The sequence below is a fragment of the Rhipicephalus microplus genome, unplaced genomic scaffold, assembly GCF_043290135.1.
Source record: "Rhipicephalus microplus isolate Deutch F79 unplaced genomic scaffold, USDA_Rmic scaffold_885, whole genome shotgun sequence".
In the NCBI taxonomy this organism is placed as follows: domain Eukaryota; kingdom Metazoa; phylum Arthropoda; class Arachnida; order Ixodida; family Ixodidae; genus Rhipicephalus; species Rhipicephalus microplus.
This window is the reverse complement of record NW_027465438.1, coordinates 1-27,354: the sequence shown is the minus strand read 5'-3', so window position 1 is coordinate 27,354 and position 27,354 is coordinate 1. Positions and strand designations below refer to the sequence as shown.

The 27,354-nt window shown below is 42.9% G+C and overlaps 2 protein-coding genes and 1 pseudogene across 3 annotated transcripts; 2 read left to right on the top strand and 1 right to left on the bottom strand.

The window, feature by feature from the left end:
- The first annotated feature begins 266 nt into the window (after positions 1–266).
- On the top strand, positions 267–20,762 carry LOC142795813 (E3 ubiquitin-protein ligase RNF123-like; annotated as a pseudogene). The gene is made up of 13 exons (XR_012893326.1): positions 267–514; positions 2,481–2,664; positions 3,315–3,490; positions 4,251–4,328; positions 4,419–4,506; positions 8,580–8,695; positions 9,362–9,437; positions 11,025–11,164; positions 11,386–11,574; positions 12,411–12,571; positions 13,446–13,606; positions 15,459–15,624; positions 16,563–20,762. The product of XR_012893326.1 is annotated as an E3 ubiquitin-protein ligase RNF123-like (transcript).
- A 1,134-nt stretch (positions 20,763–21,896) lies between these two features.
- Positions 21,897–23,440, bottom strand: LOC119163562 (NADH dehydrogenase [ubiquinone] 1 beta subcomplex subunit NP15.6; the record flags this gene model as incomplete). The annotated part of the gene is given in 2 exon segments (XM_075886137.1): positions 21,897–22,120; positions 23,307–23,440. Coding segments are annotated over 2 exon segments (285 nt in total), but the record flags the coding sequence as incomplete, so codon positions are not given.
- Positions 23,441–25,617: 2,177 nt separating this feature from the next.
- LOC142795814 (uncharacterized) lies at positions 25,618–27,346 on the top strand. Its single transcript, XM_075886139.1, has 4 exons — positions 25,618–25,724; positions 25,846–25,914; positions 26,835–27,055; positions 27,150–27,346. The coding sequence occupies exons 1-4, from the start codon at positions 25,667–25,669 to the stop codon at positions 27,315–27,317; spliced, it is 516 nt and encodes a 171-aa protein (XP_075742254.1). The 5' UTR covers positions 25,618–25,666; the 3' UTR covers positions 27,318–27,346.
- The last annotated feature ends 8 nt before the right edge of the window (positions 27,347–27,354 follow it).

Sequence of the window (27,354 nt, the reverse complement as noted above, 5' to 3'; positions counted from 1 at the left end):
CATGCATGCCCCTACACAGATAACATGCACTTTTATATCCTACTGTCAACTGGAGAACCATGGCTTTTAAGCCAAAGATAATGTAGCTAAGGAAAGTGAATTGGCATTACTTGTTCTTGCTAATGTATTTATAACATAAAAGGAAAAATAATGTCAGGAAAAAACTGCTTGCAGCTGGTTGTGGTTAAAAGTGTATTGAGTACATGGTTAACAATAGAAACGTGATGTCATCGCTTGCCTACAGACACATGCTGCAACTTGGTGAGCATTTCTTGTTGAGCTTTGCACGAGTGTATGCACTGCAGTTGCACTGCAGTTGCACTTTAGTCCCACTGTAGTCGCACCGCCTGCTCGAAACTTGGATTTTTCAGCCGGCAGCCCGGCTCGCACGGGAACTGAGACTTCCGCGACGGCCCAGGAAGCCAAGGAGGAAGACAAGAGCGTCAAGATTCTGCAACTTCTCGATGGAATCGTGCAATTGTACTCCCTGTGTGGTCACGCTCAGTTCGTCAAGGCAAGTGCTGTTGAAAGAATAGATTCTGAGACAATTCGCGTATAAAGTTGTTGTGGCTCATTCGTCACTTTCATGTAAGTCTTAGATGTGCATCAAAATGAGTATCCCAGGCATTAATTGCAGGATTAACTGAACAATAATTGTACTGTTAAGTGAACTCGTAAGTTTGTATTGTCAGTGAGCAGACGATACGTTGCCGATCAGAGAAGGGAATACAGGATTAGGCAAACTGGCACCCATCAGATATGTTTCAGGCCTTTGGTTGCTCTGAACGAAAGGTATAAACTGTGCGAACTAATGACCATGTAAACCAGGGACAATGACAAGCACGGCTTTGCAACTTGTGTTGCAAGTCTGCGCTTCTCCTTGTGTCTGATCTATGTGACCGTTATATTGCGCAGTTTGTACCTTTTGTGAAAATGCACCAACTTGCCTAACAAGTTCTAGATAGTAACGTTAACCTGAAGTGGGTTATCCGTCATAATGATTAATTGGTTAGGTTGCTCTACTGCTGACCTGAAGGTGGCTGTATTGAGTCCCGGCCACAGTACCTGTATTTCGATGGAGGCAACTATGCTAGACGTCCGTTATGCTTAAAATTACGGAGAACGTTAAAGAACGCCAGGTGGTCAAAATGTCTGGAGCCCTCCACTGTGGAGTCTCTCATAATCATAATGTAATTGTAAGATATACCCCAATAATTATTACTAGTATTTTAGCATTCTTGAGTTTTTTTTTTTACTTACATGGAGAGGTTGCTGATTAGGGAGGAGGGCTGTGGGATCAGGCAAACAGGCACCCACTAGATAACATGTTCCAAGCCACTGGCAGTCTGCCGCGGTGATGTAGTGGTCAGCGTGTTCAGCTTCTGACCTGAGGGTTGTGGATTCGATCTCAGCCGTGGCAGTCGCATTTCCATGGGAGTGAAATGGCAAAGGCCCGTGTTCTCTGTGATGTCAGTGCACTTTAAAGAAGACCGGGTTGTTGAAATTCCCGGAGCCCTCCACTACGCGATCATCCATAATTAGGTCAAGGTTTTAGGATGTTGAACCTCACATATTGAAAAGCCACTGGTAACACTAAAGCCGGCTACCATTATACCTGGTGCTCTGTGTTAGCCAGAATCTGCTGTTGTAGTGCTTCGATATCTGTGTACTTGAAGATGCCGTAGTAGTAGTTTTGGTTTGTTGTACCTCGTTGTTGCAGTATGCGATGTTTGGAAAAAACTACCGTCACTTGAAAACCACTAAATGCAGATGCAGCTTCACACCAAATGTGTTACCTATAAGTCTGCCATCAACTGCACGAAAATTATATCGGTATTATACGTAGTGTTAACTCCACAGTCGTTAACCACACAACTGCTCACTGCTAAACCCTTTCAGATGCTACCTGAGAAGAACTGTTTGTAAATCTTTCAAATTGATACAACGTTATTTCAAGGAGGCTCCTAATATGCTATTGCAACAAGAATAATGAGATAATTGTTGAATTTAGGAGTGTTATAGTGACTCATCCTAATTAATTTGTAATTAAATATCTCTTTACCTTGAAGTTTTTTCATGCTTACAGTTGGCATAAACAGAATAGAATTTCAGGCTAGAAATATAGTGCAAACTCATTTTTGGTTATGTCCATTTCGATCAAAGAAAAACTGTGCTTTTCACATTGCTTGCAGGAAGTGGCACGTCGTACGAGTCGTCGAAGCCGGTAGTGCCTTCAAAAAAGTGTTATATAGCTGTCAGTACACAGCAACATGAAGTTAAATGAAAACAAATTTATTATGAAGGAGGTTCAATCTATCCAAGTACGATATATTTTGCTCTTTCTTAGCTTCTAGTCGATGCAAACAGCGAAAACGAGTGGTGTACGCCATTGTGTACGTGGCGTCTCCAAGGATTATTAATTTAGCAGTAGCAATTGATGTTGTGCTGACCATTAACTGTGCCGCCGTCATACCCGTCAGATGAACACTGTGAAGGACAATATGCGGGAGTACCTCAAGGCCGTGCTGGAGGTGAGGAGGAACACGGCATGGGGGCGAAAAAGACGCCGTCGAGGCACTCTGCAAGGTGGAGCAAGTCTTTGGCGAAACGCTCACCGAGCAGGGTCGTCAGGTTGCCTGGCTATCGGTTGTGGTTTTCTCCAAGGTGCGTGCTGCGTCTGCTACAACTTCTCATTACTCTCGAGCAAAAAGTTTCATGGAAAACTGCCTCTTGGGTCGTTTCGTTGTATCCGTGGTCATAGATTCATCGTGAACAAAGTTCTCGTGAGGGGACATGAACTACGACTTCATTGTTTGTAGGCTACTGTTTTATAGCTGCTTACCCACATTTCTATCGTAGCAGGCACTTTCATCGAATTGTCTGTTATGAAGTTGTCTTTGGTGCCAAGCGTGCTGTATGTTATTGAATGTTATGGTCAGTTTGAGTGCAGGAAATGCATATCTAGTCACGTCACACAACAGACTTGAGCGTGTACAACATTAGGTATACGTGATAAGAAAATACTGGTGATATTTTTTGGAATGCATTGTAACGTTTAAGTAGTGAATAGACTTGATGTGTGAATTTAGATGAGCGTTAACAGTCAGCTGTTATCACCTCGGAGATGCTTAATTTTTTTGGGCACGAGATTAATCCCATAAAATGTCAGGTTCGTCGTAGATTATTTTCGGTGGTGCGTCTAGCCTTTCCGTCGTCGCTGCATCGCGACAGCATACGATGAGGTCTAATCACGAAAAACACAAGGCACTGAACGTCGATGTTGGTTGTTCCATTTTCCCACTCATTTGCTTCAGGAGAAGCAGAATGATATATACTGGCTGCTGAATGTGGTGCTGAAGACTTTGGAAGAAGCATCCTCCGCTGGCATGGAGTTTTGCTTCGTGCCAGAGTACCATGTCGAGAGCGTGCATGAGGCTGTTGACGTCGCTGAGCGTCCACTTTCCGCCGACGTGCCTGCTCAGTGACATCCTGGTAAGCTGGCATCTGTGAAGTCCCCACGATTGCTTGAATTTGTGGAAGTATGTAACTGGCTTTTTGATGAAGTCGCTCTTTGATATAGGTTAAGTATTTTACTAAGTCATTCTGTGAGAACAAGGCGGGAGCACCGACTCTGCCGCTGCGCAGTGCATTCACTCGGGACAAACTGTGCAACTCAGACGTGGTAGTCTAACTCCCTCCTTTGCCATCTCTGTCTCTCCTCTTTGGGTTTTTGTTTACACTCATTCCCTTGCACTACTCACAACCCGTAGCGACATCTGTTGAGGTGAATGGGAATCTTTCAACAACCTGCTCTCGTAAGTGCATGCACTGACTGGCAGAGGATAGTGGCAACAGCAACAGGGCACAGCAAGTGGGGAGCAGGCGACAAAATGTGTAGGCAAGCAGTTGCAGAACGTGATGTTAGGCGACCATGTGTTATTGCTATAGCAACAACGAAAAGCCACAGCCTGTGGCTCTGCTCGAGGCTACTCTGTCTCTCCTCCGTGGTTTTTCATCATTGGTTATGCCACCTGGTGAACACGCTGTGATGCAGGAACCGGTGTTGCACAACGTGTCCCATCCAGGTGCAGGGAGTCTGTGCTCCTGTCTTGTTTACTTTGTGCTACCATTTCAAGAACCATCTCTGTTTTGTGCAAAGAAACACAAGGACTAATGTTCGTGGTGCAATACTATAAAAGTCACATTGTTTTCACTCAATCTTTGTTCACTGATTGGTTGATTCCCTCAAACAGGTCATTACCATGTCCTTGTGAGGTACAGCACTTTCCTTGCCGAGCACTTTGCCGATCGCCGTGTTGTCAACCCAGGTGAGTGAAGTGATTTTTGCCAAATTGAGTTCTTTTCTTGAAGCTCAAATAAACGGGACGCAAACAGTTGAACTACTCCGTGACACGCAGATGTGAAAGATGCCCTGTTACGAGCCTTGGCTGCACATGTCTGTCCGCCAACCACCGTCAGGGCATTGGAGTGCATGCCAACAAAGAGGTAAGCCTCACATTGTTGCTGGAGCAGTTTGTAGGTAATGATGTTGAAATGTGCAGGGAGGAGTAAATTTCTCGGTTCAACATGCTTGAAGGTCATGCCCTTGCCTTGAACTTACTTTTCCGAGTATTATAATTGAATGACTCTCAGTATCTGAGTTTATTGCCGCGTGAATCAGTTGCCGCAAACATTTCTTGCTTGAATTCATCAAGGATGAGCAGAGCTACAGAGTTTTTGTTGCGCAGCTTAAGCGCTTCCTCTCATCCTGGAGAGTGCTGTGAAGTTGCTCAAGGAAAGATGGCACGGGGTGAAACGCTAGCAGTTTACCACATGTCACGACCTTGAGCACAAGAAGAAATGTGATTGCTCTCCCGCTGTCATTTGTGTGCAACGAGCGTCGCTGACCATGTAATGTTGGCAGACTGTGGTGCGCGGAAGTGGCACCTGGTGGTGCGCCGGTAAAGAAGTGTATCTGATCCAAATGCCACTCCAGATTTGTGTCAGCATTCTGCTGTTTGTCGTCTGGCATCAAACAGCAGGCACCCTGCCCACAAAAAGTGTGAGGACTGGCCTCTGTAAGGAGGCGGTGACCTTGAGAAAATGTTATCGAACTCTGTTTCCAAACTCCACTTGCCCTGCATGACTGCAAGATTTGGCTTAGATATTGATAATAGAGTGCATTTCGTGGGTTGAATTTTCTCACCTAGCCTGAAAAGTGGTTCGTGACCCATTCAACAGCCCCAGATGTAAAAGAGGAAGTTTTGTGCCATCTTGCTAGGAAGCGCAGCCACTATTACACAGAACACACAACACAAGCGCTTAAACTTCAACTAAACATTTATTGCAAACGTCAGAGTTTATAATGGAGGTGAAAAGAGAGAAAGAATAATAAAAAATAGGCAACAAAAAAGCACACGTGCCAGTCCCGTACGTTACTATCCGTTATTGTCTATCACCCCATCCAAAAACATGGTTCTTTCCGCGTGAGCGAGATAGAGGGTGCACTAACACACTCAAAATCATCGCACATGTCATTTCCACCGCTTCTACTATCAAACGGGTTAATAAATCTTATCCCGATATAACACGCACGTGTTATAGAAATAAGGCACACAACCGCACACCTTACAGTGGAACGCCAAGTGACCATCGGTACCCTTCTGCACTTTATTGTGGTGCTCTTTTAGCCTCTCATTAATGCATCTTTCAGTTGTTCCCACATAAACAAGACCACATGACAAGGGCACTCTGTAAACAACCGACTGTGCACACTCAACTTATTTATTGCGATGCTTAATTTGGCATCCTTTCTTTTCTTTTGAAACTGGACAAGGTTTTCTGACATATTCTGGACAGTTTTTCAGGAGCAGACATGACCACTCGGACGCCCACCTTATTACCAATCTTTTTAAAATTATGTGCCACGCTATGCATATAGGGGACAACAGCCGTTTTACGCTGCTGCAGGGAAGTGTTAATGCGCTGCCTATGTTGTTTCTTTAGGTCCCTATGTACCGATTCAGCGACGCTTATAACCATTCGTTTGCAGGTAACCTGCTGCCTTCAGTCGCAAAACCTGTTGCTCAAAAGCTCTTCTTTACGAGGTGAAAACAAGACTTCTTTAACGAATTAAAAAGGCACATTCGTACAACAGACCTCTTCACTACTTTGGTATGGGCAGAAGAGAAAGGCAACAATAACTTTTTGCTCCTGGGCTCATAAAGCCAACAAACGTGGTCATTCTGAAATTGCAACAAAAGATCTAGGAACCTGAGCGTATCACCATAGGGCACTTCATGTGTTATATTCAGGGGCTGACAAACTGTCTCAAGTACTCCAAGTGTCAAAACAGCATACACTTCGAAACTTTTTGGCATCACACTTAAAAAAAACCAAATAATCATCCACAAACCTGAAGATCTTTAAAACATTAGTTCCCGACAACCTCTCATCAATTATTCGATCTAAGTGGGTCATAAAATATCACTAAGGACGAGTGCAATAGCCGAACCAATACAAATACCCTGTTTTAGGATATAGTTGTTCCACATTCCAATTAACGAATGTGGTTGTTAAGTACAAAGCCAGTAAATCCAGAAAACCTCTCACTGACATTACCACAAGTGTTCTGAAAGGTCACTGCACCATGCTCAAAAATGCACTGTTCCACAAATTCTAGAAGCATTTCATGAGGTAAAGAATAGTACAAATCTTTCACATCTATGGACAACGCCTTAACGACAGTTTTGGCATTCGATATCCAAAAAATTCACAATCTGCTCAGAATTCTTGGTGTGAAACGGGTCAATAAATTGAAGGAAAGTCAGCTTTTCCTGTAGAACAAATGCCACATTTTTTTGCCAAGAACCTTGTTCTGAAATATTTACCCGCAACGGCATTCCATCTTGTGCGTCTTGCAACTAAAAAAACATGTCTAAGCCCAGTTTATTTGTTTCATGATCTGTTTAGCCAATATCCTGCAATAGAAGGCTGTTGCACAAGTTTTTTACAGCTGTTCGAATAGATTTGAGTGACACCTTTGGCTTAATATCAAATACCGACTCAATCGCCACTTACACTTTTTGAAAAAAAGAACCATTCGGGAAAACACAGAACCCACCTTCTTTGTCAGAAGGAATGACAAAGTGCCGATTCCTTGAGGTATGTGACCACTTTTATGAGCCCAGGAGCAAAAAGCCGTTGTTGCCTTTCTCTTCTGCCCATACCAAAGTAGTGAAGAGGTCTGTTGTACGAATGTGCCTTTTCAATTCGTTTGAAGAAGTCCTGTTTTCACCTCGTAAAGAAGAACATTGAGCAACAGGTTTTGCGACTGAAGGCAGCAGGTTACCCTGCAACGAATGGTTATAAGCGTCGCTGAATCGGTACATAGAGACCTAAAGAAACAATATAGGCAGTGCATTAACACTTCCCTGCAGCAGCGTAAAACGGTTGTTGTCCCCTATATCCATAGTGTGGCACATAATCTTAAAAAGATAGGTGGGCGTCCGAGTGGTCATGTCTGCTTCTGAAAAAACTGTCCAGAATATGTCACAAAACTTGTCCAGTTTTCAAAGAAAAGAAAGGATGCCAAATAAGCATCACAATAAATAAGTTGAGTGTGCACAGTCGGTTGTTTACAGAGTGCCCTTGTCATGTGGTCTTGTTTATGTGGGAACAACTGAAAGATGCATTAATGAGAGGCTAAAAGAGCACCACAATAAAGTGCAGAAGGGTACCGATGGTCACTTGGCGTTCCACTGTAAAGAGTGCGGTTGTGTGCCGTATTTTGATAACACGTGCGTGTTATATCGGGATAGAGATTTATTAACCGTTTGATAGTAGAAGCGGCGGAAATGACACGCGATGATTTTGAGTGTGTTAGTGCACCCTCTATATCGCTCATGCGGAAAGAACCATGTTTTTTGGATGGGGTCATAGACAATAACGGATAGTAATGTAAGGGACTGGCACGTGTACTTTTTGTTGGCTACCTTTTATTATTTCTTTTTTTCTTTTCACCCCCTCTATAAACTCTGACATTTGCAATAAACGTTTAGTTGAAGTTAAGCGCTTGTGTTGTGTGTTCTGTGTAATAGTGGCTGTGCTTCCTAGCAAGATGGATTCTTACCAACTGGCCCGATACAATTGTTTATTGAGTTTTGTGCCAGCTGCATTTGGAGGCCTGTAGCACACTGCTGCAGTGAACCACAGATAACTTTTTTTTCACCGTAACTGTGAGCAAATATATTTTTCAGGCCTCTCTTGATGCATACCTAGTTTAGTTGGCTTCCTGTAATTTCCTCCCGCCTTCCAGCAATAGCTCCTCAAAATCGAGGCGCTGAATTGCATGCTTTCGCCCCCTCTTTGCAGCTTTTTTTTTGCTTATCCAAGCCTCTCTGCAGCCTTAGAAGAACCGCTCACAGGAGCACTTTTGAATACAACAGTGACAAATATATTTTTCATGCCTCTCTTGATGCATACTAGTTAGTTCAGCTTCCAGTATTTACCTCCAGATTAGTGGCGTTAGCTCCCAGTAAGTGGCCGCTGATCTGCATGCTTATACCTACTTGTTGCAGCTCTCTGGCGCTTATCCAAGCCTTGCTACAGCCTTACAAGAACCGGCCGTGGGCCCAGACGAACTGGATACTCATGAGGCTGTGGAAGAGTGAGACCTTTAATTTTTTTTTCTCACGTGAAATACCATGCAGGAGTCTAAAAACAGTGGCAGAAGTAGACGCTGGCGGCTACATGTTTTTTCCAAGCTTGCCATGATCGTTGCATACATTCATAAGTGTGCGCAGAGTTCTCTAGTAAGGGAGGGGGGGGGGGTAAGTTTCACGGCAGCTGACCTCTTCTCTCATATTGGTCAAGTACTACGAAGAAAACATACTTTGCAATGAGTGGAGAAAAGAAAATGAGGCGATGACATCCTTTTCACAGTGGCCAGGCCTTTGGTACCCGGCTTTCATAGGGTGAAGGTGTGAAGTAAAACAGTTGGTAGAATACGCCATTAGTGTTCTCTGGCCGCCATTGCCGACAAAAACGTTCGAAGCCTTAATCCTGCACCCTAAGATGTGACGAGACAGTACCGGTTGAAGAGTAAAAGTGTGGTGTATACTTGACACCGGGCCCCTCCCCCTATTCGATGCTTTGAAAGGGGAAGGGGGGCTGCATCCCTTCTTTCTGCGTATGCGCACACACCTATGCCTACATCTACTGCTTCTACTCACAGAATCGTGCAGATCCCATCTGTTGATTTGTTTTTGATTTATAAACTCTATAGAAAGGGCAAGTATGTGGTGAACTTTTTCTCTTGTTTGTCTCCCTTGCTGCTTAGGGCTGCGGATATGCCTTTCAGTTACACCCTCGTCGCCGCACCGAGCCGAGAGAATGGCTTCCAGGCCCGTGGAGTCGACGGTACCTCAGTCACCCCGGTGAGATGCTGATCGGCATGTTCAGTGATGATGATAAACTGAAATGCAAAAATTTAGGGCCAAAGTAGTGAGTATGCTTGTGTTTTCCAACATCTGCGGTTTGTGTCATGGCTGTGTAGTTTTCACAATGGAGATATACATCAGAGCCAACTTTGTTACTTTTCTGTGGCTAGATTTTTCAGAGACATGGCAAGGCTGCCGAGAGTGTTTGCTTATAGTAGCAGTTGGTATGCTAAAGAAAGTTATGTGGTGTTTCAGTCAATGAGCTCTGTACGTGTGTGCTGTTGTCATGATTACTGTATGCACTTTTACCGGCTGCACTTTTTTTCAGCCGTCTTGATAACATGCGGCTCTTGCACAGTGGGCAGCCATTCCAGTCTTATTACCAAGCTGTGTGCAATACTTGTGATTACTTTGTCATGATTGCTGCATGCCGAAAGGGCCTTCTCCTCTCTTCTTAAACCTAGTCCTATTCCGTCGTGCTACACTGTGTACGAAAAAGTGAAATCTGCTGCTTTGTGATATGTTTACTATAATATACTTATGTTAAATATTGCACATGAGGGTAGTGCAGTTTCTCCATGATATCCATGGCATTGGGAGTGTCTGTGACATTAAAAAAGCTTTTCACTAGGCTTGTGTGAATAGTGAACTTTAGGTTCAAAGTGAATAGCAATTTGGTTTGAATAATATCAAATTGAACTTTATTAGTATATATTATCACATATTACAAAAGAACAATGAGCATATATGTCATGAGCTAATTAACCTGCACAATATTTTTTTTAATTGAGACAAGGCATGAGCATAAGTCATTTTCATTGGTTCAAAGAAAGTGTAAGCAACATTGAATAGTGACAGGATTTGGCTTTTATAGTAGAATGCTAGTGAAAACCTGTGAAAATATGCTGCATTCTAAAGTTTATGATACCTGGAGCATATAAGTCAGTATAACAAGCATTTAAACTTCAAGAAGAAATAGGTAAAATAAAGAAGAACGGAAGCGAAGGTAATATGCTCATCAACATTGAAGTGGTACTACTTCGCGACAGCGCCGTTTTTTTTTTTTTTTGTGTGTGTGTGTGTGTGTGTGTGTGTGTGTGTGTGTGTGCGTGTGTGTGTGTGTGTGAAGGCGTGTAAATGCAGTGTAGCACCTCTTCACTGCAGTGAAACCACCTTTACAGTGAGGGGTTACATGTGGATTAATGTACACTTATTCGTTCACTTCGAATACGTTATCATTCGTTTGAATATTTGAAGTGTTTTAATATTTGAAAAGAGCATACTTTTCATCCTATTTTACAAAAGACACCACTACATGCATGCTTTGAGCCACATCCTCATACTGATCATTCTTTCGACCTATTCTTCTGTAAGGTAGGGGTTGTCAAGTTACGGCAGTATCCTGAGAAATAGTTAGCATGTCAACAAATAACAGGGCAAAAAAATGTACTCTTTCGTTATGTCATATTTTCCCACATTCTGGCTCTGACAAAGTTATGCAAGGACCCTGCATTGTATTTGAGCGTGGCGATGTCGTATTCAAATAGGAAAGATGGGATTCTCACGTTTTGTTCCCGACTGCAGCGCCCTGCCCAAGCGTGTTCTTCCAGAACCAGATTGGACGCTGGCTGGAAGACCACCCGGAGCCAGCCTCGGCTTTCCTGGGGAGCGTCCTGACGCAGCTCAACTGGTCCTTCTCCCAGTTCATTAGCATGCTTCAGGAGGTGAGCACACTGACCCGAGCACTCCAGTTGCGCTGGCTCGAGGAGTGTATCGCCACTGCTGTCACACGAGCACTTTTGATTGTGGTCAGGGCCGATTCGTGTCGAATTTTTCGATCGCAATTAATGCTGCTATGCGGTCAAAACTAATTGACTGCTGATGCACAGTCAATTAGACACAGACAAAGGCACGTCGTCTTGTTCTCTCTCTCTCTCTCTCCCAGATCCAAAATGCCCAGAGCCGACCCGAGCGAATGTTCATCAACTCTCAGCAGCTGAAGATCTGCGCCACCTGCTTCGACCTGTCGCTAGGCCTGCTCCGCGTCCTCGAGATGGTTGTGAACGTTGCACCGAGCCTTGTCACCAACCCTACGAGGCCCCACTCGGAGCTGCTGCTGGCCCGCACCTTTCAGGTGACTTGCGTGTGGTCAGGTAATCAGTGTAATCAGCTAAGTGACTGATAGGGCTCAGCTTACTTTCATGAACACATGGCTTAATTAAGTAGAAGTTTAGATTCGTTTAAAGAGAGCCCCCTGAACCCTCCTGGCAACTGTTGACGGTGAATGCAAAAAGCTCTTGCCGAAATTATTTTCTTTGTAGCAATGGGCTTTTGATACCTGGTGTCACTGCAGATGTATGAACTTCAGTGAAATCTATTCAATCCGAGTTCTTTAAGCTTGTTGAAACATTTTCTTGTGGCCTGAAGTACACCGTTTAACCAATTTCTGCAAGGGCAACCATATTTTTGTTATATTTTAGTTAGTAATAATTTGTGGTCAATTGAACCAGCAGCCTACATTACATGAACTAATTTAAAATGTTTGGTTTCAGAACCTTTACCTTGAAAGTAAATTCAGGCTAAATCTCTCTGAGAAATTGTGCCATCCTTGGAACTCTACGGCAGCATCGTGGCTTGAATGAACCTTGCGTTTTACTGGAGTTGTCAAGTTAGTCGTGAACAGATTCAGCATGCTGCTCCAAGGTGCTGACTGTGACCTTGTAAAAAAACATTAGTGACGTAAATAATGAGCGTAAAATTAATGTCGAAAAGGACGAAGAAGGCTGCAGGACAGGTTTTGTCCCTCAGTATATTTTGTGCTGTTTTTTTTTTTTTGCCAGGTATTACCAACCCGCCCAACAGTGAGTCCTCCTTAGTGACACTGGTTCCATGACAGTGTGTCAGTGACTAACCATCATCGTCCTTCACGTACCACACCACGTCCGTCATGTGTTGCCACATTCTGCGCAGGTGCTGAGCCACATCCTGAACCGAGTGACGTCCCGGTGCGGCTGCTTTGACCTGGTGGTCGGCATGGACATGGCGGGTCTGGAGGGCATTGACCACTTTCCCATAGTCGCTGCCGTGACTGGAATCCTGGTCGCGCTTTTGCTCAAGGGATCCGTGGAGAGGCAGGCGCATATTTACTTTGATACTTGTGCAGTTTGTGCAATTTATGCTAATCAATGTCTGTGCAAAATCTGCAGTGTTCAGTATTGTGCAGACACTGTAAGAGTGTAAGGAAATTTCAAGTCTGATTAAAACTACCCTTTGAAAGTGCATAAAAAAGCCTGGTTTCACGTAGTATGGATATAGAGAAGCCTCTATGCAAAACCAAGGCATTTGAAAGAGTAGTGTCAGTGTTGAAAACAATCTACTAAAATAAGCCATTTTTCTTATACTGAAGCTGAAAATCAAGCCACCTAATACTGCTTGCTGAGAAGTGATGCACAGCAAGAGCATGCATCAAGTTTATTCGCTTAGGTGCTTTAACTGATGCATTTTACCTGCCATATCTACTTTTGACGCAAAGGTGCAGATTAAAAGTTACACTGTTCAGTTTCGTTTAAACTGAGTGATTCTTGGCATCTTTTGTTGATGGAAACCTGCCATTGTGGCATTACAAATACACTATTATACCAAAGTTTTCCATAATATGAAAAAGGCATCTTTAGGTCAGTAGTGACTTGTCACCACAAGGTACGACTCTACACACATAATAAGCGTGTGTCATCTAATTCGCAATCTATGTGTGAATTATCTTTGTTCTCTCCTTTCTTCGTTTGTACGACTTTAATTGAGTCTCGACTGTGTTTATTTTTATCCTTGTCTGGCCCAAGTCGGGTCTGTAGTGGTTTTGGCACTTGACATGAAATTCTCAATTGACTCGCTAAACGATGCTACGCATCAAGAACGGGTGACCTAGCTGGCACGCTGCAATGGCATCACTGGTCACGCTGTTTTCTCGCTTTTTGCCTCGTACTTATTCGCATCTGGCCTTCCCAGCCGTGAAACGGCTCTGTCGGGTCTGCTAGCCGAACCGTGCTTCCAGCTGTCGTCCCTCGAGTTCCTGCTGGGTGGTGGACCCACATCGTTGGTGATGCAAGAGGGGGCGTCGGAAGAAGCTGACACTGCTGGCGATGCACCTGTTTTCTCGCTTGCAAACTGTAAGTAACATTCGAAAACCCGGTCATGTGCTTTGACGTTTGCAGCGTGAAAGTTCTTATATCTCGCTCCTGTGTTAGGTTCACGTCTTATAACCAGCGAAGTACATTGCCTAGTCTCTTTCAGGGATGCGTTCATGTGCGGTGTTTGTGAGTGGTAGTACCGTTCGTAAGCAGAAATTTTGTACTAGCACAACTAAATGTGGTGCACGTGCTGTGACCGTACGTGGGCTGCTGCATGGAGACATCCCCGTGCCATTTTGCGTGACAGTGCTAGTATTGGTAGCGTTAGCACTGTACATACACGATTGTAAGTCAACATGAATGTAGGTAAACCTCCCAGAAATTGTACATAAAAAAAAAAAATCAGGAACATATAAACACACTCCAAATTGCTAACTTATTTACATTAATTATCAAAAGTTCCAAATTATACGCATGGCTCTTATGATACATTTGATTGTTGATGAAAGTGACACACTTCTTGCCAACAGTGGCACTCCTGAAGGCAAGCAACAGCTTGGTGAAAATTGAAGGACAACAACAAAAAAACTCCTCTTTTTTCCACACAATCTTATACATAACTATATGCTACAAAGTAGGCTTGTGCGAATATTCAAGCACTTTGAATATTTTAATGAATATTCAGTTATTTGAATTCACTTTGATTTGAATTTAAACTATTGTAAATTTCAAAGTATTTGAAATGAACGAATAGGCTTAGATGAGTCCGCACTTATCATCAAGGACTACTGACTAGATTTAAAGAGAGGGTAACGCATGAGAGGGAGACAGAAATTTAGGCGGGCAATGAGATTGAGAAGTTTGTAGGTATAACTTGGCAGGGGAAAGCACAGGACCAATTGATTAGCAAAATGTGGGAGAGGCCTTTGCCATGCAGTGGGTGCAGTCAAAATAACAATGATAAACTTTTTGTAAAGGTAGTTTCACTGCGGTGTATAAGTGCTAAACAGTGAAAACATCAATGTAAGAGAAATTCACACTGCCCCAATGTCCCGCTTCAAGGTTGAATGAACGTATTACACTCCATTGATTTTTTTTAACTTTAAAAGCTTGTTATACTGGCTTATATGCTTTAAGTATAGTAAACTTTAAACGTAACATATTTTACAGGTTGTCAGTTGCATTCTACCAAAAGTCAAATCCTGTTACTGTTCAAAGTTGCTTCCACTTACTTTGAACCAAAAGGAATGACATTTGCATGTGCGTTGTTCCAATTACAATAAGTATTGTGCAAATTTGTGCAGTCTTGACGAATATGCTCATACTTGCTTATAATACATAATATATACTATTCAAGTGCAATTCAACATTATTCTAACCAAATCACTATTTGGTTCAAATTGGCTTTCAACCTGGAATTCACTATTCACACAAGCCTACTAAATGTAACCACACCTAAGCATATCTTAATTTTTCATTTTTTCCCACAGTTATTGGCGGCACTAGTTACATTTTAGGTTGTGACTTGTAAGTTGACCCTTCCAACATTGGATTTCAGGTTTCAGTAAAAAACGTTGACCTACAATTGTGTAAATATCGTGGTGGTAGTAGTAGTTGTAGTAGTAATAGTCGTCGCTATAGTAGTTGCTGTGTAATATAACGAAATATCGGTTATAACGAAGTAATTGAAGAATAGTTTTGCAATAGATATAGTGTTAGGAATATACCTTTATGCCGAATTTTTTCGATGTAACGAACTTATTTTTATGTAATATGCAACCTTGTTATAAGTTTGAGTGTAGTAGTAGTAGTAGTAGTAGCAGCAGCAGCAGCTGTGTACTGTCTTCAAAGGTTATTGCACTGAACTAAACCACCCCGTATCTCTACCAAGACTCTGAGGTGAAGGAGGAAGAGGTGGAGCAAGCGCGACAGCTGGTGCAGCTGGTGCAGAGTCGGCAGCCGCCTCCAGTCACCTTCGACGAGGACCACATATGCACCATCTGCTACGCGCAAGGAAACTCTGTGCGCTTCGTGCCCTGTGGCCACCAGTCCTGCCAGTGAGTAGCAGTCTTGGTTTGGCAAAAGAAAGTCGAACTCGCTCAGATTCATTCAAGAAATATATATATATTGTGCTTTGGACTCACTCAGACTCGGACTCACCAAAATATTACCCACCCAGACTCGCGGCTCGATCCGAGTTCGAGCGAGCCAACTCAACGAGTGAGTTCGCCGACTTATGCCAGTAGCATTGTCATCTCATTTCTTTTAATGGCACGCATGAAAAAGGGACAGAAGCAAAATGCGTCTTGAAGTAGGTGCTCTGGTGAATGACAAAGCTGTACGTAGCATGACAGATGTGATTAAGTGTACCTATTTCCTAATCGAGCATGCTTGTTTATAGCTAAGTACACCTATTTCAAAACTTTTGCTTTGGGAAATACAATTTTTAAGTGGCACGTTTTTCTTTATTGCCCTTGCGAAAATTGTAGTTTACAAGATTGCCTGTATTACACGGTAGGCAGTGCTAGCTAACGTTGGCCTTTGCTGGCATATGCGCGTGCAGAGTTCGCCATCAGAGAGGTCCAAGTAGCACAACAGGCACTGTCTGTGTTGTCTGTTTCACCGATTCCATTAGTCTGTTTCTCTCTTCTGTTTTTCCAAACAATGTGTTCCTGTGTCACTCTTTCACATTGTGTGAGATTTGCTATGTCAATACGACATTGACAGTCCAACTAATGTGTAATATAGTTATATAATTGATAGAGTTTATGCCCCAAAACCACGATACGATCATGGGAGATGTCGTAGTGGAGGGCTCCGGAAATTTCGACCACCTGGTGTTCTTTAACCTAAATCCAAATACACTGGCCTCGAGCACTTTCGCCTCTATCAAAAACGCGGCAGGGATTTTGATCTCGTGACCCTCCGAGCAGTAGTGTTGTTTGGCTTTTAGACCCTTCCCTCACCGTGTTAAGCGCTGTTTCTTTCATCGCAGTGTGTGCATCCTGACTCACCTCGCCAACAGCAAGGAGTGTTTCTTCTGCAAAGCCATCGTGGAGAAGCTCGACCCTTGCAGGACGCTACCTCCGCAGTGAAGCTGGCAGCCCCTCGGCTGACAGGTCACAGTTGTGGCTAGAGTTTGATGTGATGATAAAATGTACATGGGTATCTGTGAGATTTGCTCTTTGGGGGAGGGGGAGTGCTGGTGTGGCTTGAGGGGGGGCTAGTGCCCCTTTTGCACCCCCCTGTCAACGCCCACTGACATGTCGTGTTGTTTGCAACGTGGGCTGTACAGTAGGAAGAATACATTTATTGTGACGACTGTTGCATAATTTGAGACATGGAAGTGGATCGGTGTTCTAGTATGCTTACGCAAGGCCATGTGTCATCCTTGCTTTGTACGCTGTCTCGTCGCAGCTGGCGGGGTGTGACAAATCTGTAGTGCAACAGATTTGTGGTGAAGCTCTGTGCGCTCCACTGTTAGTTGTTGTACGTAGTTAGTCGTGGATAGTTATTGTACAGTCTGCTAGTTCCTTGACTGCAACAGCGCAGGGCACATTCAAGTTCGAAGCCAGCTTCTGGACCGGTAACAAAGCCCGTTGTTTAGCCACTTTATAAAACAAAACAAGTCAGTGCTGCATAGAACAAAAACGGAACGTGTGGTACCCACAAGGCATGCGCATGCCTCAAATAAACGTCACATTATTAACACTTTAATGACACGAGTGTCCCCAGGAAGGTTTCATACGTCATTTTGTAGCATTACATTCACAGGCATCGTTTGTCCCGAGATCAAGAATTAACTCGCTAATGACAGTCTTAGATGAGTTCAGAAGTTGCACCACTGCAAGGGAGCTAATGAAAGCATGGCGGACTTCTCATGTGACATTTCATGCGTGGCCGAAGCAGAAGGCATGGACCGTTGACGATATCTGGCCATGCTTATTGGATATCATCAACATGATGCTCAACTAGCCAAAGAGATAAGTAACGGACGATGACTTTCGCTCAGAAATGTGATGCAAGAACACACGTCTGGTGCCTGTTGCGACCAGTGAAACTGTTCTATTCAGTTAGCCGAACTCTCATCGGGTTGTTTCGAAACTTTCCCGTCTGCCAAGTTGTGATGAAATGAAATATCGATATTCCTTTCGCAACGCCACCATCGAAATCATATGTGCTGTTCAGCGCCTCTCGAGCTTGGCGGCTGTTTGCCACCCAGGGACATCAACATGTAGGGTATGCTGCCGTGTGTTGGTTATGCGAAACAATGTGACAGGCGACACTATAGACATGGCGATTGCAGAGGCAAGTGATGTTGAGGGCTCAAGTGGACAGGCAGCAGCATTCAAATTTACTTTGCCCCTTTGATACAGCGTGTTAACAATTAACTAGTGGATGCAGAGCACTGTTTGGGCATTTTGTACGTTAGTGTGGATGGCAGTAAAGAGATGTGTTTTAACGAACCTTTCTTCGTTGGAGTTTTGAGCCGCAGCGGGCTAAAGCACTGCGTTTGCATTTGTGAAGTCTCGAGTGAAAATCCTTTATATTTTTGAATGTCTCTGTCTTTAGAAATTACGCTACATTATGAAAGATTTTCCTTTTTTGTTTATAAAGCCCTAGTGCTGGCAGCAGCGGTGCTAGCATAAGCGGCTGATGTAAGCTAATTATAGATGAGTAAAATCTACTAGTTTGTCTTATTAACTCGGCTTTTTTTTTTCTTTGATTTTCTTGGCACACATGTCGCTGTTCTGCTTCAATGAGCAAATGTAAATACCTTACTGGGCAAAGTCAAACTATAGTGCATTTCTTTAGAGTGCACAAGATTAAGACGTGATATGTTGAAAATCCTCAGTGTTCCTCACCGTTTTAAGTTCGTATATTATATTTATGGTGCAATAATGCTAGTATATTTCACAATTTCGTGGTATTTTCCTGGTTACATTGTCACTAAAGCACAGTCTTCGTGATGATAACAGATATTTGTGCAATTTGTTTGACGTTTCATTGCTTTGATGTTCCGCAAAATGCAAAGATTTTGTCTGCGATAGACTACAGTTTAAACAAAAAATAGGTGTTTAGACAATTTAATTTTCATTTAGCTTAAATTCATAGCAGTGGTAGAGGTACTCCATAGCACACTTATAAAGGTGTTTGTCATATTTAGTGGACAAATTTTTACTAATGTGTGAATACTTGAAATTGCTAATACAAATGGAATTATCACAGGCATTCAATTTCTCTTCAACTTTAGTAGCGAGTGATTTGCAATTGCACAGTAATTATTTCTCATAGACTAATTGAAGTGATTCCACCGCAGCATAACTTCCAGTGATTCACAAAGCACACTTTACCTTTATGCAGCCTATGAGTATCTTATCTAGATTTATGCAAAGAAATTTATTAGTTAGCTTGGTTCACCACATTTTTATTACTTGAAGACAACATGTGGTGCCAACGCATTTCTGAATACGTTTAATGCATCGTATGTCTAACAAATGGGTTGGTTTTGTATTCTAAGTAACTTTCCTTTATCTGCCCAGATATGTCCTATGTTACAAAATGTTGCAGTTGGATGGATGTCTCCCAGGTTGGTTTCAAGTTGATTAGAGAAGGACAATTGATTATTTAATGGGTGATTAGCAGATCATAGCATCTGCAAATGCAAGTGATTGGTTGTGAAAGACGTTGCTTGCTCACTGTTCTGTGCTTGAAGACTACTTTGTTGAAATACTTGGTGTGTCCACTCGTTTTATCGAAATGTGTATCTGTGTGCCAGTGCCTCCGCATTCTCCACGATTACTTGAATGAAGAATGTTCTTGAGATGGCTACTGCATAACCCGTAAAGGGTTGTACGGTACGGTGCATATTCAAAGGGAATGCACGAGCGCACAATGTGTGTAAATATATTTGCTTGTGGATCACGTGCAGTTGTTCGGCGTTCTAGCGCACCAGTCAAGGTTGTCGGCGCACGTGCCCTTTTCCGTGCAACGAAATAACTTTCAGCCTTTGCTCGCCGCACAGAACAACAGCTAATTGTGGTCTAAATATTGCAGTGATTTCCTAAAAGGGCACTAGATAGAGAGAACAATTTATCTTATATTAGTTGATTACCTTCCCACAAAACGAAGTACGCTCTTGCAGTGAGAAGACGCTTTTAATTTAAGTCAAAAGAATTTGCCCGGTGGAACTTATGTGCGTGGCCCCTTGATAGTGTCAGATTGTTACTCAATCTTTATCTATTGACTTTAAGCACCAAGCCGTTAAGTTCGAGTCCTGGCATTTCGAAGAGACCGAAATGCAAAAATGCTCATGTACTGTAGTACTCGTGGTTCACAATGAAACAATCTAGGACTAAGAAATGCACGCTCTTTCATTTCCGCCATCTTCAATTCCTGTTATATCAGTTCAGTTTCGACTGACTTACATCAGAGCCAATGTTGCCTTTTGTGGCCGGATTGGCAGAGTGACTACGCATGCCAGCCATACGATATCGCATTTCAGCCGTAAGCACTGTGTTTCTACTCCTAAAAATGTCAAAGTGGACCAACAAAGTCACCCTCGCTGCAGTGAGAAACTAAATAAGTCACAAAAAGCACAGAACGTCTACAAACCAGCCCGCCACATCCAGTAGACTCTCATTAAACAGAACCTGATGGGACCAGGAAAATAGGATCCGTCTAACAGGAGCGTTGTTTACCGAGAGACAAACTGGGTGCACATAAGTTAATCACGAAACCAAGCTCGCCAGAAGCACTTGCTCCATTTAAGCAGCAGTCCCGTTTAAACAGATTTCGTTTACCGAGAGTATACTGTAGTTGTGTAGAATGACTACGTTTAGTCAGGCCTCATTTGTTGGCCACGGTAAACTACATAAGTGTTCCAGAAGCATTCATTGAATGCCTGGGCTGATTTACTGTGTTTATTTTTAGTGTTCTTTTGAACTCGATGCAACCGAACAATGCTGCAGGGCAGATCGCAGCTAAAGTATTTTCTTCGCGTGTCCCTGTAAACACGAGCATCGTATGCAAAGTCACTCGGCAATTTTTTTTTTCTACTGGCGCATGCTAATTACTTCTGTGGGAGTTGTGTACACTTGGCAGGAATTACTGCCCTTGTGCATTGTTTCGCGTAGATATTTGTTGTTGATTTCAGATATTCGTATAAAACTGCAATAAAAGTGTTCCAGATTAATCTTTTTGTATTTGGCTTTCTTTTTTGTGCACCTTAACCTTAGTTTCAACTTGGATATACGAATGCGCAACTTGACATAGCAGTTGCACGATTAGAATTCTTCACTCACATCCATGCATTCGCTCTTAATAAACGTATAGTGTAAGAAAGGTAAGTTTATGTTAAAACATTTCATTGTAGTCTTTCCTGCATTCTATTGAGATCTCAAGCAGACTCTGGATTAGTATTGCAAATTTTTAATGAGTTTGTTGCTGCTATGGAATGATAGTTAAAATGTTCAGCTGCTGGGTACTCGTCACAGGTTTGATTCCTGGTTGTCACTGCTCGGAGAGCAGGAGAGATTATTCCGCATTCCAGAGGTAATCACATTCTCACGCCCAACCAGAAATCATCTCACAGCCGTGAGTCAGTTTTTTCCACAATGCCGCTTCTGTAGAGAACCCGGGTTTGTCTTGCATACACCCCAAACCTCATAACAGTTTCATCTTACATGAACATAAGTATGTTATATCTGAAAATTAGTAATAAAGGTTTATTCGCAACAATATATCTATAGCAAGGCTATTTTTCATTTAGTTCGTTATATAAAGGTTCGAGTGTATAGCTGCAAAAAATTGACACTAAGACCTCTCCTTCAACTCTTGCCACAGTGATGAGCTTTACGAACAAGCCTTGGTGAGCATCAACTTCAACGATCTGCAATTGCCATTGTACGATTCATCATTGAATAAAAAAACCTTTCCCACATTTAATAGTGGGATCATTTCCAGAGGATGTTTGGTGCCAGGACTCCAACATATCGATACCAATTTTCGGTATGACTAAAATCTGGATGCAGATTCCGAATTATAGTTTTTGTTACACAGTTATGTTTCAATGCACAGTGACCACTTGGAGTGCCTCATGAAACAATGCTTTAGACCAGTCACGCCTTTGTAGCTCGTGAACAAATACTGAGAAAATAGAAAAAAATGTAGTGTGAAGACAGCAATGCATGGGTCGTGTGTTTGAGACCTCAGCCATACAAGGCAATCTCCAAGTTTTCGAGCTATGTTGCCATAAACAAAGATGTTTATGCTCTCCCCGTCGATGAAATCTCTGGCTACATGGAAACGCACGAAACCAAGCGAGGAGTAAAGAGAAAACAAGGAGGCTACTTTTTATTCACACGTTAAGTTGACAATTTCTAGGCAAAATGGTCGATGCCTTAGAGTATGACTTCGAAGTCTTCGAGCTCCTCTTCCGGTGGCAGAACGATCCGGCTGGGATCAATCAAGTTCGGGTCGACTAGTGGCAGCCCCAGCTTCTCGCGTCTTTCCAACTCCAGGAGGGCTTCTCTCGCGACCCAGTCTACGTCCCTAGAACGTGTTGCAGGAAAATGAGTGAATCGAAAGGCCCGTGAACCGCTCCGAATCAAAAGCCGAGAAAGTGGTTTACTTTGCGCCCTTGCTACCCTTCCAATGAACACTATCTCCTTCTTGCCACTTATTTGTTCATAGAACACACGAACAATATCAGCACTGAGCCTATCACGATGCGGCACTTTTTGGTTACACACTGTTATGTCAGTTAGTCAAAAATACACAAAACGATGCAAAATCGGTTGATTGCGCACGATATTCGCTCGAGTAAAGGCAGAATGGGTGTGCAACTGCATGGTAAGGCAGAGCAGGAGTCTATCCACAACTGATATCTCCAATCTATAGACCAACCGAGTGCTTATTTTCTCACAATGTCATGTCATCCCAATGGCATCGCGAAATGTGCTGAAAAGACGGGAAATGCCAGCATACAATGATGTGCTTGTTCTTTGAATTTCCAAATGTTGTTTAGGGGCCCTCTAAAGACCACTTAGCAAAAGAATAAAAAATTTTGAAAGTTTTTGCTCTGTCGGGAAAATGGGGGCAAGCATGACATTTCAATTCATCGCATTGTGCAATGCTCCCTGCTGTTACCTTCCCCCATGCACACAATTGGCAATTATCAGCATGACACCTCAGTTGCTACAGGCAACTACGACTACCATGCACTCCGAGCCAAGCAACAATGAAAAGTGGCAACGGGAATTGACAAGTGACCTCGATAAGAAGATCAGATTGCCGTATCAGAAACTGCTAATTGTCGTCAAGCCGAGTATCGAGAAAGCAATTATTTAAGAACAGCGCATAGAAATAAGCATCCGACCAGCACACCTAGGGACCCACACTGATTTTCTTTTATGTCATAATTGCTACAATTATGACACACCTTCCTAACTTCAGTGTTAGTTCCATTAGGGTGTGCCTAACAAAGGGAACAAGCCTTTGATGCACTCCCCGTTCAAGGTTGATACAAACATTGTTTCACAGTTTGTTGCCAAATAACTGCAGTTTGCTGCATATTTAAACACAAATGACCACCTCCTGATGGCGTGTAAATGCCGTCTTAGACAGGTGCGAATCATTAAGGTAGTGGCAAAGACGCAGGCTCTCTCGGTATTGGGTGAAAGTTGTGTGTTTTTGCGTGCTCCAACGAAACCTCTTTTGGATGCCCTTTGTCACTTACTTGAAGTCAGGTGTGTACATGAAAAGAACGATGCAGACGCACGTGACCAGCGAGATGCCTGTGAACATGAGCGTATGGTGGGCATCAGAGTCTTCATAGTAGTTCTCATCGCTGTAGCCGAAGCTCATCCAGTACTGGAAAAAAGTGACAAGTGGATGCGCACTGAAAGCATTAGCCACATATCTTCGTGCTTCGGCAAAAGACAATAGTCTTTTGTAGGCCTTGTTTCATGCGAAATAGCGTTGCATTTTCAACGCAGCCTGATAATTCTAAAAACACTAGGGTCTTTAGAATTACATATATATGTATTTCCTAGTGAAGGAACACACCGCCTAATACTTACGTATTGATGTTGAACCTCAGATATGTGTAACATTTGCTTTTCGATCGGCAATGTTTACCGCAGCCACCACTTCAAGATGGCTGGGCGTTGAGCAAGTGATTAAGCATTGGCCGAATGACTGAATCGTGTGACAGGCAGAAAGACAGACGAAAATTTCTGCGTTCAAGTATCCCACGAAAGACTTGTCTTTAAAAAAAGGCGGGGGGGGGGGGGGGGATGATAAACAAGGATTGCGAGTGGGATGTGATAAGCAGCAACATGCACATTTGATTCCCACACCCGCACGAAACTTGGGAAGACGTTAAACGTTCGAATTACAGCGCGAAGTGGTGTTCTAATGCCGCAACGGGTGGGGGCTCGCTTTCTTTGTTAGACCCATTATTAACAAGAATTAATGCACACTGATATTAGTTCTCATTATTATTGTGTTCAAATAATAAAGCAAACCCTTAAATTTACCCTCGACCAAATGAATGCCACCTAGATTGGTCACAATTCGACGGAAAGGTATGCAATGGAAACATATCTGCACGCAGGCACAAGTTTGAACATGACCACATGACGTTAGATGCTACAGTATACTCCACCGGTCTGACCAGCACTTAGAAAAAACGTTAGAACATCATAGTGTGTAATAACCGTGTCTCGATCTCATGTTCTCAGAGTTTGGCACAGACCTGCGACGTGCAGTTGGATATACCACTATCCCAGACAACACTCGACGACCTGAGGTCGTCCTCATATGGTACAAACGTCCTCGGCAGTTTCAGGACGTCCTCATTTGGTCCTCTAGTCGACACTTGCAGGATTATCCCCAAAATGCCCCTTTGAGACCTTTTTAAGGACGAAGAATTGTCCTGATATCGTCTGCTCGAGGACGTTTTGAGGATATGCATGTTTCGTAGGTGCATGCAGCTTTCGCAATTCGTGTTTGGTTAATTTTCTGGCTGTTAACGAATAAGTCCACGGGATTTCGTATGCCTACTTTCGAGTCATAATAGTAAAGTACTTCTCGATCATTAAAATGAGATAGTTACACGAGGAAGCACTTCAAGCCAACACGAGAAAGACGTGTTCTTTTATTTATTATTTATTTATTTACTTTGTAAGTGATCGTAGGCCAAACTTTCTGCCTGCACGTTTTCGTTGGTCGTGATCTACCGCCGACGTGCATACGGAATTATATCGCACTGACTGTGGTCTGACCCGTTTCCCCAATGAACGCACGTGCGGCAGACCAAGTTTGGTGCGAGTATAAACGGTGTCGGCTCCAAAATGAATGCAGGCGTGAAAACTGTGAATAGCGAGCACGTTATTCTCGAGTGTCCAGTGTTGCAATGCCGCACGGTCCCATCGAGCAGACGACAACTGACCATGCTGACGACTGGGCTGGCCTAGGTTATCGTGAATAGAGCAGCATTGGAACTAGAACGCTGTGGGAAAACGAATGGGCGACTGAAGTTGTGGTGGTGCTAACAAAAAAAAAGCAGTACCTTAATGCGGTCACCATGCGCAGTCAAGGTGCTTTTAAATCTGGATGTCTACGACACTGTTTACCCATTTTAAAGTGACGCAACTATCATCATCATCATTATGGGCCTGCAGTAAGTCAAGTCGAGTCATTGGTCGAGTCAACATTCCAATACAACACTTCTCGCCATAGAGGAAGCTTCTCGCAGAAGCCCTCAAAGAATCGTAAGCATGCCAGGTGAGTGTCTTCTGTTAAATTTTCATATTGAAGTTGTAAGCCGCAAAGGTAAATAAATAAAAAAAGAGAGGACAGTTGATTTTCAGCCTCGCGCTGTATATCTTTACTGCTTATTCATGTATGTATGTACAAACCAACTGACTAGCCTAACAACGTGTTCTGGTGGTGGGTGTTCTTTGGTCTAGCCACCATTCTACTGTGCTCTGTGCTGTTCAAGATGGCTGAGAGCGCGGATCGCAAATTTCGGCGTGACAGTATTTTTTTTTCAGTAGACAGAAATGACAGTGGCATCACTTTGTAGCAAAAACAATGGCAACTGTCACTTGTAGGAACTGTCACTTACAGAGCATGCAGACAACCTTGAAAGGCAAGTGTTGCAGCAACATAACAGTAGTCAGCAAGGCCCTTCATGTAAGAATACTTTCGATGAAATGTTCAGAGCTAGTTTTTAGAAGTGCATCTTAAAACCTTCATCTATGCTTCTGTAGGGACTGCACACAATAATACCCATGGGTCTTCATTAGGCTTCCCCTCTAGCAATAGAAGCTCACCTCCTGGTAAGTAACATTAAAGCTTTCTTACCCGGGTGCCACTTCAGAGGTGAAGACAATCTTTGTATTTATTGTCTAGGGAATACAGTTTTTTTTCTCTTTAGATTAAAATCTTTGCAAGTGCTAAGCAAAACGTTTTGTCTTATAGCTGTGCCAGTCGTAAGCAGCATAATTGCTTATTTGCAATTTCGGAACAATGTACTAACTGTAGTTGCTTTATCAAGTGTAAATACCTGATGTCTCAGAAAAATTGAAGCGAAGGTGCCACAATTAATACTTTTAATTCATAAACAACTGTTGTCGCCTATTTAGTGTAGAGAACATGCCTCTTGATCACAGTGGAAATGAGGACTGTGTGTCACTTTGATGGCGATGAGCACGCTTTTACCCCATAAATGAAGAGTTATATTTTAAACATTTTTTTTTTGCTTTCGTTGGGAAAGTGATAGTGGCATCACTTTGCTGCAAAAACTATGGCAACTGTTATATGTATGGTCTGGTCACACATTGTTTCAGTGCTTAAAACATTAAAGTATCTGTTTCTGCTTATTCTATTTTTCACAAATTCACTTAATAACCTAACTTTCAACAATTTTTCTGAACTTATTCCAAGTTTTTGTTGAAAACTAGGTTGTAAATATATGGGTACACTGAATCACAGCACGCAATGAAGGTGCTTCATCTCAGTGTCAACTCTGCATGCGTATTCAGGTCCTAAAAAGGCATCACTGAGCATGCTAACAAAATAACTGAAGCCATGTAGGCACAAATTTCTAAAACCGACAATAATGTGCAGAGAAGCCATAAACAACTGTGTGCTTGTTTTGCTGTGTTTAGTAGCACTTCTCATTTTCAATGTTATCTCAGCTTTTGCCATTTTATATGTTGCAATTCAGCGCTATTACTTCATGAACACGTCTTTACAGAATACGTGCGTCAACTCATGCGAATTTCGCAAACTATCCTGATGAGGCTAGAGCAGCTGGGACGACAGGTTGATGCCATGCAGCAGCACCTTTTCAACACAACAGTGAGGCTTCAAGATGAGACAAATGATGATGTGGTTTTGACACCGGTCAAGGATATTGACCAATTTCTAAGTCTTGAGGGGAGACTTGCTGCTGATGGCAACATTAAGCTAAAGCTTGTACGTCATTCATTATATTTTTCTATAATTTTTTTTTCTAGTCACTGCATTAAGCTACTCTTCTAAAAAAAATAATGACCTCAAAACTTTACAGATACAGCAGCTTGCTGGCCTTGGTGGCTCAACTTTTGGGGCAGCAGCCAGGAGGATGCTGGAGCTTCTGCTAAGCCTTGAGGTTGCTGTGCAGTTCAGCTGGGCAGGCCAAAAAGGCAAAAGGAAGTTTGTGGATCTAGGTGTCACAGATGTCATTTGCAGTGAGTAATTTGTTTCACAACACCATGTGCTGCAAGAGCCGTGTT

What these genes read in the sequence shown, in the direction of transcription:
- LOC142795814 (XM_075886139.1), top strand. Translation starts at nt 25,667, where the DNA reads ATGGCAACTGTCACTTGTAGGAACTGTCACTTACAGAGCATGCAGACA. An exon ending in CATGCAGACAACCTTGAAAG is followed by an intron (nt 25,725 to 25,845) that starts GCAAGTGTTGCA and finishes ATGCTTCTGTAG; the next exon opens with GGACTGCACACAATAATACC. An exon ending in GCAACATTAAGCTAAAGCTT is followed by an intron (nt 27,056 to 27,149) that starts GTACGTCATTCA and finishes AAAACTTTACAG; the next exon opens with ATACAGCAGCTTGCTGGCCT.